Source organism: Papio anubis, chromosome 13 (assembly GCF_008728515.1).
Source record: "Papio anubis isolate 15944 chromosome 13, Panubis1.0, whole genome shotgun sequence".
Lineage (NCBI taxonomy): Eukaryota > Metazoa > Chordata > Mammalia > Primates > Cercopithecidae > Papio > Papio anubis.
In genome coordinates, this window is record NC_044988.1 from 48,226,795 (window position 1) to 48,242,526 (window position 15,732).

A 15,732-nucleotide genomic window follows, 5' to 3' on the forward strand; every position below is an offset into this window, starting at 1 on the left:
GGTGGCCTGCGCCTACAATCCCAGGTACTCTGGAGGCTGAGGTGGGAGGATGACTTAAGCCTGGGAAGCAGAGGCTGCGGTGAGCCGTCATCACACCACTGAATTCCAGCTTAAGAGCCTAGGTGACAGAACCAGACCCTGTCTCAGATAGGAAAAAAAAAAAAAAAAAAAAAAAGTTATCTGACTTTAAAATGGAAAAATAATCACCAGGGTTTTGAGGTAGGCATGGATTATTTCTGCTGACATTATATTGGCGACATCTGTTCAAAAGAAAGAAATTATTTTCTATCAAGGTACTACTTACTGCGCATTTTCCTGATATTTTTGGGTAACACAATCTTCTCTTTGCAAAATTTGTAAAAATCTGCTACGTGCGAAATGGCATCTGGCAATGCATTTGTGCAAGTCCTGTGGTTTTATGTTAAATGTCTCTACAAAATGATGAGAAGAATCTACACGGAACACAATTAAGATTATAGAAAACAGGCTGGTCTGATAGTAGTGGGTTATCAGAATTGAACATTAGTGTCACTAACATTGATGGTATACAATCTCCCACTGCTAAATTTGATTGACTTTTTAAAAAAGGAAAACAGATTTACAAGCTAATAAATACCAAAAATGTTGAATTTTAATATTAAGAAATTAACATCATGTAACTAACAACTCCCCAAAAGCTAGTATACCATAAATATATAACAATACAACTAATGTTTTGTTTTGGTATTTGGGGCTGTTTTTTTGAGACAGGGTCTCACTGTATTGCCCAGGCTGGAGTGCAGTGGCACAAGTATAGCTTACTGCAGCCTCAACCTTCTGGGTTCAAGCAATCCTCTCACCTCAGCCTCCACAGTAGCTGAGACTACAAGTACATACCGCCATGCCCAACTAATTGTTTTTTTAGTATTTTTTGTAGAGACTGGGTCTCAAGGTGTTGCCGAGGCTAGTCTTGAACTCCTGGACTCAAGGGATCCTCCTGTCTCAGTCTCCCAGAGGGCTGGGATTACAGGCCACCACACTCAGCCCGACACAACTAATGTTAATGAAAGTATGATGACCTTTTTTTAAGGCAGGCAACTAAAAAAGATTTCTAAAGGTGAGTTATTTTACACAATTAAAAATTTTCAGAGGGCATCTACCTAAAAACATTCTTATTATAATTTGAGACGTCTAGAAATACATTTATATCTATAGTGTATTTATTTATAGATATCTCTTTTTTTTTTTTTTTTGAGACGGAGTCTTGCTCTGTTGCCCAGGCTGGAGTGCAGTGGCCGGATCTCAGCTCACTGCAAGCTCCGCCTCCTGGGTTTACGCCATTCTCCTGCCTCAGCCTCCCAAATAGCTGGGACTACAGGCGCCCGCCACCTCGCCCGGCTACTTTTTTGTATTTTTTAGTAGAGACGGGGTTTCACCGTGTTCGCCAGGATGGTCTCGATCTCCTGACCTCGTGATCCGCCCGTCTCAGCCTCCCAAAGTGCTGGGATTACAGGCTTGAGCCACCGCACCCGGCCAGATATGTCAAATTATAATAAGAGCTACTTTGCTTCCAAAAAGAATATTTTTTTTCTTTTTTTTTTTTTTTTTGAGACAGAGTCTCCCTCTGTCACCCAGGCTGGAGTGCAGCGGCGGGGTCTCAGCTCAATGCAAGCTCCTTCTTCCGGGTTCATGCCATTCTCCTGCCTCAGCCTCCTGAGTAGCTGAGACTACAGGTGTCCGCCACCAAGCCCAGCTAATTTTTTGTATTTTTAGTAGAGACGGGGTTTCACCGTGTTAGCCAGGATGATCTTAATCTCCTGGCCTCATGATTCGCCCGCCCTGACCTCCCAAAGTGCTGGGATTACAGGCGTAAGCCACCGTGCCCAGCCACAGAACCTTTTAACAAAGGAAGAAAGTCAATATAAAAAGGTAAGAGAGGATCACATCATCTCCACCGCTGCCATCAGTTTACTTTTCCTCCTAGTAAGACCAATAGGACAGGATAACCAAATAAAACCACTGTTCATTTCTCAAATAATTATTCACTGTGTTACTAAAAACCAAAGTAGACCTGAGAATAACCCATATAAATATTTCAGAGTTCAGGTTTTTACCTGTAATAAATCCTACTTTAACATGGCTCAATACAACAAAAACATGAGTATTCTGAAAATCAGGGACTTCCACAGTGCATTAACGTTGCTTATCCAGGTCCTAGTATTGCCTCAGAGAAACCACCAGAATTTGCCGGGCATGGTGGCTCATGCCTGTAATCCCAGCACTTTGGGAGGATGAGGCGGGCGGATCACAAGGTCAGGAGTTCGAGACCAGCCTGGCCAACACAGTGATACCCCATCTCTACTAAAAATACAAAAAAATTAGCCAGACATGGTGGCGTGTGCCTGTAGTCCCAGCTACTCAGGAGGATGAGGCAGTAGAATCGCTTGAACCCAGGAGGTGGGGGTTGCAGTGAGCCGAGATCACACCACTGCACTCCAGCTTGGGCAACAGAGTGAGACTTCGTCTGGGGAAAAAAGAAAAACAAAGAAATCATCAGAATTACTAAATATTTAACAAGAAATGAGTTTACCGAATTTAGAAGTTACCTAGAGACTGAACATTTTGACTGAATTGGTTTAAATCCAGAAATAGGACAATCCATGCTTACAGGTCTTATGCCTTATTAAATCCAAACATGCATATTTTATATAAAATAGTTTGTATTACGTGTAATTGGGGCAGATCATCCACTAGCAGAAAAATTGGAAACATTCTTATATTACATTTGAAATCCTGGCACTTTGGGAGGCTGAGGTGGGAGGATTACTTGAGACCAGGAGTTCAAATCAAAACTAGCCTGGCCAACATAGGGAGACGCACCCTATCTCTAAAAAAAATAAAATTTTTTTTTTGAGACTGAGTCTGCTCTATTGCCCAGGCTGGAATTCTGTACTACAATCTTGGCTCACTGCACCCTCTGCCTCCCAGGTTCAAGCAATTCTCGTGCCTTAGCCTCCCCAAGTAGCTGGGATTACAGGTGCCCACCACAATGCCCAGCTAATTTTTGTACTTTAGTAATGATGGGGTTTCACCATGTTGGTCAGGCTGGTCTTGAACTCCTGACCTCAAGTGATCTGCCTACCTCGGCCTCCCAAAGTGCTGGGATTACAGGCATGAGCCACCACACCCAGCCAAAAAATAAACATTTTTTTTTAAGTACAAATTGCTCTTAAACATGAAACAATTTTCAACCTCACTAATAAGAGAAATACAAATTAAAACTATACTGAGATCCTACTGTAACCTATCAGACTGAAAAGATTAAAGTATCTGGTCACAGGCCGGGCGCAGTGGCTCACGCCTGTAATCTCAGCACTTTGGGAGGCCAAGGCTGGCAGATCACGAGGTCACGAGATCAAGACCATCCTGGTTAACACGGTGAAACCCCGTCTCTACTAAAAAATACAAAAAATCAGCCAGGTGTGGTGGCAGGCGCCTGTAATCCCAGCTACTCAGGAGGTTGAGGCAGGAGAATGGCGTGAACCCAGGAGACAAAGCTTGCAGTGAGCCGAGACCACGCCACTGCACTCCAGCCTGGGCAACAGAGCGAGATTCGATCTCAAAAAAAAAAAAAAAGGTCTGGTCACATACTATGTTAATGAGCCTTTAGGAAAACAGACATTATCCATACACTAGTGATAAAAGTATCAATTGTCGCCAGGAGCGGTGGCCACGCATGTATGTAATCCCAGCACTTTAAGAGGCCAAGGCAGGAAGACTGCCTGAGCACAGGCATTCAACACCAGCCTGGGAAATATGGTGCAACCCCAGTATTAAAAAAAAAAAAAAAAAAAAAAGGCCGGGCGTGGTGCCTCATGCCTGTAATCCTAACACTTTGGTGTAATCCTAACACCTTGAGAGGCCAAGGCGGGCAGATCACCTGAAGTCAGGAGTTCGTGACCAGCCTGACCAACAGGGAGAAATCCCATCTCTACTAAAAATACAAAATTAGCCAGGCATGGAGGCGCATGCCTGTAATCGAAGCTACTCAGGGGGCTGAGGCAGGAGAATCGCTTGAACCCAGGAGGCAGGGGTTGCAGTGAGCCGAGATCACGCCATTGCAGTCCAGCCTGGGCAACAAGAGCAAAAACTCTGTCTCAAAAAAAAAAAAAAAAAAGCCAGGCGCATCGGCTCACGCCTGTAATCCCAACACTTTCAGAGGCCCAGGTGGGCAGATCACCTGAGGTAAAGAGTTCAAGACCAGCCCTGGCTAACATGGTAAAACCCCGTTTCTACCAAAAATACAAAAAATTAGCCAGGCATGGTGGCACACACCTGTAATCCCAGCTACTCAAGAGACTGAGGCAGGAAAATTTCTTGAACCCGGGAGGCAGAGGTTGCAGTGAGCTGAGATCATGCCATTGCACTCCAGCTTGGGCAACGAGAGCGAAACTCTGTCTTAGAAAAAAAAAAGGGAAATGTTTCCCAATCCTTGTATTAGAACATAATAAAAAAATATAAATAGTAACTATGTTCATTATGAGAAGATTTCAAAGTACAGTTCCAGTAGAATATTAACCATTTCCTTTTTGGGGTACATTAATGTTTTAACTTATCTTGCTTTTACTAAGATCTCTTCATGATTTAAAAACTGTAAAGAACAATAAAAATTTAAGAATCAAAACAATAAAATATTTTATAAGTTGAACTTACTTTTAGAATTGGATTTAATATATTTCATTGCAACAAATCTTGCAAAATGATACATCAGATGAATAAACTTAGGACCACCAGGAGAAAGAAATAGTGAACCAACAACTTGAGGAAAGCTACTTCCACATTCACCCTATGAAGAAAAGAAGTAAGATGATTTGAAGACTTTGTTAACAAAAACTCTTACATTTACATCATACTATTTTTGTTAAAGGGTGTGACAGTCTTGCAATAGAAGTCCCACATTTTCATGAGCACTATGCTACAGGTTGGCATGGGGTTCCCTAGTACCTCTTCATAGCACAGTGGCTTGGACATGTCCAACTCTGCAGCAGAGTACAAAACAGTCCAAGGGGGTAAGGCCCCCAGCCCACTGTCTCCTCATCATACTATTTTTGAAGCATAAAAGAATTTGATCAGGACTGGGTGCGGTGGCTCATACCTGTAATCCCAGCATTTTGGTAGGCCGAGGCAGACAGATCACTAGAGGTCAGGAGTTCAAGACCAGCCTGGCCAACATGGTGAAACCCCATCTCTACTAAAAATACAAAAGTTATCTGGGCATGGTAGTACATGGCTGTAATCCCAGCTACTCAGGTGGCTGAGGTGGAAGAATCGTTCAAACCTGGGAGGCAGAGTTGCAGTGAGCCAAGACTGTGCCATTGCACTCCAGCCTGGGTGACAGAACAAGACTCCATCTCAAAAAAATAAAAAAGAAAAAAGAATTTGATCAGAATTATTCCATTTAAACCACAAGTTAAACGTTGTGGGTTTTGGTTTTTCTAAACTCTATGTGGACCTGGTAAGAAAAAACAATTATAATGATACAGACACAATCATTGATACTATCTGGGGAAGCAAACTAAAATAATATACAGTTGAAAAAGTTTTCTTTAAACAAAAACTGTGCTATAAACTCTCAGGAAGTCTAAAACCTATTTTCAGTGCACCTGGCCAGCAAAGCTGGTTTCTTCAAAATACATAGAATCCCAACCAAAAACCATCAAAGAAGACTATTTTAACTAGTATTTCCTTGCTCATACTGATAGCATTAAAGCATTAAAAAGATTTCACCTCTAAAAAGTTAAAGAGTTAAAGTAGTTTTTAACTTCTTAAAGTCTGTATCTTCTAACAAAAAGAATACTTACAGAAATCCTTTTTATCCATTCACAGCAATGTTTTCGGAATTCAGTATCACTTTTTTGGTCAAATGGGGGCCAACAAAATCTGGAAAACAAAAATAAAAGCATTAAGACTATGCACAACAAGAGCCAAAAAAAAAAAAGCCTCAGCAAATTTTTAAAAAATCAAACTTATTGCCAGGCACAGTGGCTTGCGCCTGTAATCTCAGCACTTTGGGAGGCCAAGGCGGGCGGATCACAAGGTCAGGAGATCGAGACCATCCTGGCTAACGTGGTGAAACCCCGTCTCTACTAAAAAAATACAAAAAAATTAGCCAGGCGTGGTGGCGGGCGCCTGTAGTCCCAGTTACTCAGGAGGCTGAGGCAGGAGAATGGTGTGAACCCGGGAGGCGGAGCTTGCAGTGAGCCGAGATTGGGCCACTGCACTCCAGCCTGGGCGACAGAGCAAGACTCTGTCTCAAAAAAAAAAAAAAAACTTATTTCTACTACCAGAAATATTAACACATGGCTGGGCGTGGTGGCTCACACTTGTAACCCCGGCACTTTGGAAAGCCAATGCAGACAGATCGCTTGAGGCCAGGAGCTCGAGACCAGCCTGGCCAACATGGAGAAATCCCGTCTCGACTAAAAATAAAAAAATTAGCTAGGCATAGTGGTGTGCGCCTATAGCCCCAGCTACTCAGGACGCTGAGGCACAAGTACTGCTTGAACCCAGGAGGTGGAGTCTGCAGTGAGCCAAGATGGCATCACTGTACTGCAGCCTGGGTGACCCTGTCTCAAAAGAAAAAAAAAAAAATTAAAGTGAAATGAATTAAAGTTAACATTCTTAAATAACAGAGAGACACCAACCTGTAAGAAATTGAATTTTTTAATTTATAAACATCTAAAGGATTGAGTTCTGTTTCATACAAACAACTAAAATGTATTAAATGAGGGAATGAACAGCTATAAAAATTGCTGAAAATCAGCTAAAGACAACAATCTCAACGGATCCACTGGACTAGTGCATAAAGATAAATAAATAAACTAGTAAATTAAGCCTGAAAAGAAATAGTAATCTTGCGGGACAGAAACATAAACAGATATATATGAAGAGGACAAAAAATGGCATACAAGAGCATGACTCCTAGAGATAATCCTTATCATACTGTGGGTGCTGTTGCTTTGTGGCTAAACAAGACAGAAAAACATGAAAAAAAAAATTTTGCTTCAACTTTGGTCAAGAATATTAGGGTTTAAAATTTACCTACTGCTTTCCTTTCAGTCAGGTTTTTCCAAATTTTTATTCTGAGGCATAATTATTTAAGGCCTCACTTTTTCTATAACTACATTCAGTATTTGCAGAAAAAACTAAGCATGCATAGGGAATAAAAAGACTAAAAGGCTAGAATGTCAACAGTGATACTCAGTGGTTGACGGGTTTCAAAACAATTTTTACATTTTCCTATATTTTCTGAATTACTTAAAATGAGCCGTAATGTTGATAATCAGCAAAAAAAAAAAGTAAAAATCTATTTTTGTTTGGACAGAAGAAGCTGCTCTATACCTTAATAATAGGGTATTCCAAAAAATGATCCAAACATACCTATTCTCCTGCACACTCAGAACTTTAAATAAAAGCAAAATATTCAAAATAGATTATCAAAAATGAAAATAATGCCCTAAGCAATAGATCTACTTGTTGCTTTCCTATGTAAAAGATTGAAGGCACAACATAAATATCAAAAGAAATTTGAACACTTTTTTAGATAGCAGAAACACAAATCACATGCAAAATAACTTAGAACTGAGACTAGTGGGTGTTTACATTTTTATCTCCTTCTTAAACAACAGCATACAACAAAAGAGTAAATGTAATAGGAATGATTTTTCCCTACAGCAAGTGATGCTTTAATATATCACTGAAAAAAAAAGGATTTACAGAGAACCATGTAGACAAAACAACACTGCCTATAGGAAAAGTAGTAAGGCATACAGTACTAAGCAAAAAAAAAAAAAAAAAAAAACAGGGCAAAATCAAGTTCATACAGATTGATACCAGTTAATTGTGCTGCTAACAATAATTTGCTTAATTATTAAGACCATAAAGAAAATGTTAAGAATTATATAAAATAAAAACTACATTACCTATAAAATACACAATGATTTTAAGATATGTACCAAAGAAAAACGTCACCCAGATTTATAAAGATTAAGAATTAAATGTATAAGACTCAAACCTGAATTTTGTAATATTCATTCAAAACATCAGTCAAAGGCCAAGTTGAAATTCTGGCTTATGCTGGGTGTGGTGGCTCACACCTGTAATCCCAGCACTTTGGGATGCCGAGGCGGGTGGTTCACCTGAGGTCAGCAGTTTGAAACCAGCCTGACCAACAAGGTGAAACTCCATCTCAAATAAAAATGCAAAAATTAGCCAGGCATGGTGGCAGGCACCTGTAATCCCGGCTACTTGGGAGGCTGAGACAGGAGAATTTCTTGAACCTGGGAGGCGGAAGTTGCAGTGAGCCTAGATCGCGTCACTGCACTCCAGCCTGGGTGATGGAGTGAGACTCCATCTCAAAAAAAAAAAAAAAAAAAGAAAAAAGAAATTCTGGCTTATATCAAAACACAGTCCATTTTCAAATTTGGAAAGAAACTTAAGAAAATGAAATTATTTTTCCTTACTTGAAAACTTCTTTGGTGAGAGACTGGTCCAGAACTTGAAACAAAAAATAAGAAACTATATGAAAGGCATCACGGTTCAGCTTGTCAAACATGTTCCTAGTGGTTAAAAATGAAATAGAAATAGAAAAAGAAAAAGAAAATGGTTAATAAACTAAACATCATCAAAAGCTGAGTAAGAGTTCGACACAAATTAATGTTTTCATTCTCTTCAGGAAGTCAAGGCAAATTAATTTTTCTCATTCATGTACATTTTATAACCAGTTAAGAAAAACATACAAGCTTTCATTTTCTAATTCTCAAAACACAGATTCAATGTAAGACTGGCAGAACTGGCTTTAATGAAAACACTCTACAGAAAAGGAAGGAAAACCTAATTCGAGAGAGAACCATGCCTTATAATGGTAACAACCCACATTAACTGAATAACAGTAAATAGTTAATATTTATTAAGAGTTTCCTATTTGCCAAGCATTCTTCTAAGCCTTCTACAAGCAGTAACTTAGCTAATCTTCACTACTATCACATACTATCTACTTTAACACAAATTATTTTATTTAATCCTAATGACACTAGATAGTAGTTTGACTATCTTCATTATACAGATGAGGAAACCTAAATTTAGAGGTTAGAAATTTGCCCAAAATCATTTAACCAGAAAGTAGAAAAGCACTGATTTGAAATATGTCACCTCACCCTAGAGTCCAGGGTCTTCACTACTAGATTTTTATTCCCAGAACCATCTTTATAACATAACGCTGGCATTAGTTTTTATTGTTCCAATTACTCTAATTAATCAAAACAAAGCCTAAAAAAAAAAAAGTGAAAACAAAACAAAAAAACACTAAACCTTTTAAGAAATGTCACACAACTATAAGGAATCAAGAGTTAACTTAACGGAAAAGCATGAAATTTACTTCCAAAAAATCAAATCAAGTGAATTTCTGACTTAGGATTACCATTCTCTTGCGTAAGTTCCGATGCCTATCCATTTGTCAAACAACACTTTTGTCCTTAGAATGTCTCTACTCTTCAAGTAACACAAATGAAGTTCCATCTATCCTACTTCCCTACCATCTCTCAAACCTGTTGTCTTTTCATAAAGTACCTTGCTCTCTTCTCTTTGAAGAAAGTACCTTGCTCTCTTCTCCTTCACTAGACTAAAACACTGTAAGGGGGCGGGTGCAATGGCTCACACCTGTAATCCCAGCACTTTGGGGGGCCAAGGCAGGCAGATCAAGAGGTCAAGAGATTGAGACCATCCTGGCCAACATGGTGAAACCCCATCTCTACTAAAAATACAAAAATTAGCCAGGTGTGGTGGCGTGCATCTGTAATCCCAGCTACTCAGGAGGCTGAGGCAGGAGAATCGCTTGAACCCAGGAGGCAGAGGTTGCAGTGAGCCAAGATCGTACCACTGCACTCCAGTCTGGCGACAGAGCGAGACTTCGTCTCAAAAAAAAAAAAAAAAAAAAAAAATTCTGTAAGGGAAAATTTATATCTATTCTGTTTACCACTGCATAGCCAGGTCCAATACTGTGGTCAATAAATATTTGTTGAATGAACAAATAAATGAATCACCTCTTTTTATTCCTACTGCCACTTTAGTTCAGGCCTAGATAACTAACTGCAAAGCCCTTCTTCCCCTTCTATCCATTCTCTGTAATGCAACCATATGATTTTTTCAAACTGCAAACCTTTTGGGCAAATACCTTGGAATGGATTGCTGAGTCATATATTAAGCATATGTTTAACATTTTAAAAAAGTGGAGCCGGGCCTGGTGGCTCACGCCTGTAATCCCAGCACTCTGGGAGGCTGAGGCGGCTGGATCACCTGAGGTCGGGAGTTCGAGACCAACCTGACCAACATGGAGAAACCCTGTCTCTACTAAAAATACAAAATTAGTGGGGCATAGTGGTGCAAGCCTGTAATCCCAGCTACTCCGGAGGCTGAGGAAGCAGAATCTCTTGAACCCAGGAGGCAGAGGTTGCAGTGAGCCGAGCTCACACCACTGCACTCCGGCCTAGGCAACAAGAGCAAAACTCCATCTCAAAAAAAAAAAGAAAGAAAGAAAAGTGGTCATACCAGTTCAGGCTCATAGAAACAAAAAACTCATAAACTGCAAACCAAAGAGAACGTGTAATGTACAAAATATAAGTGAATAAAAAATAATGGATTTTTTCTTTTTTGTTTTTAAGAGACAGGGTCTCACTCTTGTTACCCAGGCTGGAGTACAGCGCTACCATTATAGCTCGCTGTAGCCTCAAACTCCTGGGCTCAAGCAATACTCCCACCTTGCCCTCCCAAAGCACTGGGATAACAGGTGTGAACCACCATGTCTAGCCTAATTGCTTTTTTAAGAGACAGGGTCTCACTATGTTGCCCAGGCTGGTCTCAAACTTGTGGCCTCAAGCAATCTCCCACCTCAGCCTTCTAAGCAGCTGGATTTACAGGTGCATTGAGCAATTTTAAAAGTAAATTTGGCAGGGTGCAGTGGCTCATGCCTGTAATCCCAGCACTTTGGGAGGCCGACGTGGGAGGACCACTTGAGCCCAGAAGGTCAAGATCAGCCTAGGCAACACAGTGAAAACCCATCTCTACAGAAAGAATAGAATTAAAATTAGCCGGCCAGGCGTGGTGGCTCACGCCTGTAATCCCAGCACTTTAGGAGGCCAAGGCAGGTGGATCATGAGGTCAGGGGTTCAAGATCAGCCTGGCCAAGATGGTGAAACCCTGTTTCTACTAAAAATACAAAAAAATTAGCCAGGCATGGTGGCAGGTGGCTGTATTCCCAGCTACTCGGGAGGCTGAGGCAGAGAATTGCTTGAACCAGGGAGGCAGGGGTTGCAGTGAGCTGAGATCGCACAACGGCACTCCAGCCTGGGCAACAGAACAAAACTCCATCTCAAAAAAAAAAAAAGAATTAAAATTAGCCAGGCATGGCAGCAGGCAACTGTAATTCCAGCTACTTGGGAGGCGGAAGTGGAAGGATCACTTGAGCCCAGGAGATGGAGGCTGCAGTGAGCCACATTCAGGCCACTGCACTGCAGCCTGGAAGACAGAGCCAGATTATCTCAAAAAATAAAAACAAAAAAGTAAATTTGATGCCACATCCATGCTTAAAGCATTTAAAGAGCCGGGCACGGTGGCTCACACCTGTAATCCCAGCACTTTGGGAGGTCGAGGCAGGTGGTCGGGAGATTGAGACAATCCTAGCTAATATAGTGAAACCCCGTCTCTACTAAAAAAATACAAAAAAAATTAGCCAAGCGTGGTGGCAGGCACCTGTAGTCCCAGCTACTCGGGAGGCTGAGGTAGAAGAATGGAGTGAACCCGGGAGGCAGAGCTTGCAGTAAGCTGAGATCATACCACTGCACTCCAGCCTGGACGACAGAGCAAGACTCTGCCTCAAAAAAACAAAATAAAATAAAATAAAGCATTTAAAGGGGACATGTGTTACAAGATGGCAAATCTTGCAGAGAAAAGGAAATGCTTGTACCTTGTTGGTAGAATGCAAAGTAGTACAGCCTGGCCAATGTGGCAAAACCCCGTCCCTACTAAAAAATACAAAAATTTGCTGGGCACGGTGGCAGGTGCCTGTAATCCTAGCTACTCAGGAGGCTGAGGCAGGAGAATTGCTTGAACCCAGGAGGCGGAGGTTGAAGTGAACCAAGATTGCGACATTGCACTCCAGCCTGGGAGACATAGCACACTCTGTCCCAAAAAAAAAAAAAAACTAAAATTGCCAAAACACTGCAGAGAATGACGCAGTGACAATGAGAGCCATTCTCAGCAGAACTCTGGAAAAGCTTCAGACTTCTCCACCAGTATAGAGAAAATGTGACTGTGCTATGGGCATCAAATCATGTGAAACAAATAATACATGAACCTGATAAATGCTATATGCTTGTAGTCAATTTTTTTTTTTTCCCGGAGACTGAGTCTCCCTCTGTCACCCAGGCTGGAGTGCAGTGGCGCGATCTAAGCTCACTGCAACCTCCACCTCCTGGGCTCAAGCCATTCTCCTGCCTCAGCCTCACCAGCACCTGGGACTACAGGCGCACGCTGCCACGCCCGGCTAATTTTTTTGTATTTTAGTAGAGATGGGGTTACACCGTGTTGCCCAGGCTGTTTCCGAACTCCTGAGCTCAGGCAATCCGCCTCCTCGGCCTCCCAAAGTGCTAGGATTACAGGCACGAGCCACCACGCCAGGCGGTACTCAATTTTTAGAAAAGACTGCTAGACAGGCCGCTACACACGTTAATAGGAACTTCTCAAAAATAATTACCAAACAAAACTTAATTACAGTTGTAAATCTTGACAGAAAAAATACAGCCAAAACAAGTCAAGAGGGGGAAGGCAGAGGAGGAGGAAGGAAATCTTATAATAGCTCGGTTCATTGTGAAATTATGGTAGGAATCAAAAGAGATTGATGAATCAAGAAACAGAGGTCGCTGGATGAGGTGCCTCACGCCTGTAATCCCAGTACTTTGGGAGGCCGAGGCGGGTGGATCACCTGAGGTCAGGAGTTTGAGACCAGCTTGACCAACATGGCGAAACCCCGTCTCTACCAAAAACACAAAAATTAGCCGGGCGCAGGGGCGGGCACCTGTAATCCCAGCTAGTACGGAGGCTGAGGCACAAGAATCGCTAGAACACAGGAGGAGGAGGTTGCAGTGAGCCGAGATCGTGCTACTACGCTCCAGCCTGGGCGACAGAGCCAGACTCTGACTCAAAAAAAACAAAAACAAAAACAAGGAAAAAACCACAGCCACAGTCAGGCATGGTGGCTCAAGCCTGTAATCCTGGCACTTTGGGAGGCCGAGGCCGGCGGATCATGAGGTCAGAAGTTCGAGACCAGCCTGGCCAATGTAGTGAAACTCATGTCTCTACTAAAAATACAAAAATTAGCCGGACATGGTGGCAGGCGCCTGTAGTCCCAGCTACTAAGGAGGCTAAGGCAGAAATCACTTGAACTCGGGAGGCGGAGGTTGCGGTGAGCCGAGATCGCGCCACTGCACTCCAGCCTGGGCGACAGAGCGAGACTCCGTTTCAAAAAAAAAAAAAAAGCCTCTAGAAGAACTGAAAATATGTAATTTACAAAAATCAAACAGATTGAGGAGAATAGAAGATGGCCAATGTATCTATCCCAAATTCCCCTTGGCCTACAGTGGGAATGATGAAACAGAGATACTGGCTAAAGTTGATAAAACATAGAAATAAAACAGAGTTATTTACAGTGGGTTATTAGGAGGGATCCATAACCTTAACAGAAGTGGAAAAAGTAGGGAAGGGGCTTTTACTTTCCATACTTTTCATTAAAAGGGTATTAGTTTTTAATACCTTCTCCGTTGTTTTATGCTAACTCCAGCATGCCTTACTAATTCAAAAATTAAAAATTATAAAGTTAAACCACCTTCAAAGGCTCCCTTGAGTTCAAAAGGCATTTTGTACGTGAGATTCCCCTGCTCTTCCACTACTACCCGCCATCCCTCCCACTACTCCAAAGACCACCCCTCCACCACCTAGGCAGAATTAAGCTGTCCCTCCAGTTTTGCACTCTGCCCATCTGCAGACTTTGCACTCGCCTACAGATCGCTTCCGGCACTCTTCCATTATTTACTGTCTGCCTCTGCCACTAGGCTGGCAGCAACTGGGAGTAGGAACTTTGGAGTCAATGCCTGGCACAGAGTAACCGCTCAACCAATTCTGATTAATCAACCTCCGGGGTATACAAAAGGGCGAGGCCCCCGGGGTACCCCGGCTCAGGCTCCCTCGCCCCGACAGCCCCGGCCTCCTTACACTCCGAGATGCGTGTGCGACACGATCTTTCCGCAGGCAATGGTTGCCGGGCCTGGCTCGAAGCCGAGCGCCTGCAGATACATCCAGAGATGCTCCTTCTCGAAAGCGGTGACCGAAGCCGAGCTCATCCTCGCGGTAGGCACGGCGGCTGCGAAGAAAGAAAGCGCAAACCCAGGGGACTCGGAGGGCCCTCAAGATCCCTCCCTACGGTCAGCCTGAGGTCGCGGCGGTCCTTCCATTGCCAAAGTCTGCTCCTTTCTCGCCCCTAGCCATTTCGCCTCAAAGGGACTTACAGCCTCCGGGAAACTGAGCTTCTAACGGTAGTGCGGCCACAACTGCCTCAGCAAAGCCACCACAAACCGAGACTCCCGCCCTTAAGGAAGAGCAGTATGCGCCTGCGCCGCCAGTCTTCCGAAGGAGGAGGGACTTCCCGGAAGGACTATATCTCCCGCCATGCCATGCGCCCTTCTCTCCTCCCTTCCGGTCATGCCCAGCCAAGAAACTACAAGACCCACGCGGCATTGCGCGGCCAGCGAATTGTTCTGCGCTCGCGTAACGGCTATCTTGCGCAGATCCTCGGGTCTTCGGGTTTTTCTGATTGTTGGTGCGTGGGGTCCATTGGCTTGTGTATGCTAGTTGTTACGTCACATAAAAGCCATAAATGGAGCACTGTGCCTCGGTGTAGAGAGAAGCAGCATTGGTTCCATCCTCCGCTATGCTCACTGTGACTCTGATCAAGTCACGTCATCTCTGAGCCTCATTTCTGTCAATAGCGAAATCTATGCCCTCAAATGCTAGATGCTCCTTTGCCTGCTTTAAATGAAATCTGGCTCTCTACTCCCCCTGCAGTCTTTTTTTTTTTTTTTTTTTAGACGGAGTTTCGCTCTTGTTGCTCAAGTTGGGGTGCAGTGACGAGATTTCGGCTCACTGCAACCTCCGCCTCCCGGGTTCAAGCATTTGTCCTGCCTCAACCTCCAGAGTAGCTGGGATTAACAGGCGTCCACCACCACGCCCGGCTAATTTTTTGTATTTTTAATGGTCTCTGAAAGCACAATAGAGACAGTTTCACCATGTTGACCAGGCTGGTGTCGAACTCCTAACATCAGGTTATCCGCCGTCCTCGGCCTCCCAAAGTGTTGGGATTACAGGCGTGAGCCACTGCGCGCGGCCGCCTGCAGTTCTCTTAACTGACGGCTGTTGCCTACCACAAACCCCATAGACAACAGGGCCTCGAAATGGATTGGGTAACCCGCTTTTAAGTCTCATTGATACCTCTGGCAATTATTGCCTCCTGCCTCACTAAAACCACCTTAATAAAAAGAGGCCAGGCACGGTGGCTCAAGCCTATAATCCCAGCACTTTGGGAGGCCAAGGTGGGTGGATCACCTGAGGCAGGGAGTTCAAGACCAGCCTCACCAACATGGAGAAACC

At 43.1% G+C, this 15,732-nt stretch overlaps 1 protein-coding gene across 3 annotated transcripts in view; it reads right to left on the reverse strand.

The window, feature by feature from the left end:
- HAUS6 (HAUS augmin like complex subunit 6) overlaps positions 1–14,945 on the reverse strand; it is a 51,556-nt gene extending 36,611 nt beyond the window's left edge. The window contains exons 1-5 of one of the 3 annotated variants that reach the window (XM_021927487.2): positions 14,302–14,945; positions 8,502–8,597; positions 5,841–5,919; positions 4,693–4,825; positions 305–452 (exon numbers count right to left, since the gene is read on the reverse strand). In XM_021927487.2, the coding sequence (XP_021783179.2) occupies positions 305–452; positions 4,693–4,825; positions 5,841–5,919; positions 8,502–8,597; positions 14,302–14,429 (584 nt within the window). In that variant the 5' untranslated portion in view covers positions 14,430–14,945. Of the gene's footprint in view, positions 1–304; positions 453–4,692; positions 4,826–5,840; positions 5,920–8,501; positions 9,307–14,301 lie in introns of all 3 variants that reach the window. The other 2 variants (XM_009188705.4, XM_021927488.2) reach the window with 2 other exon arrangements.
- Between the last annotated feature and the right edge of the window lie 787 nt (positions 14,946–15,732).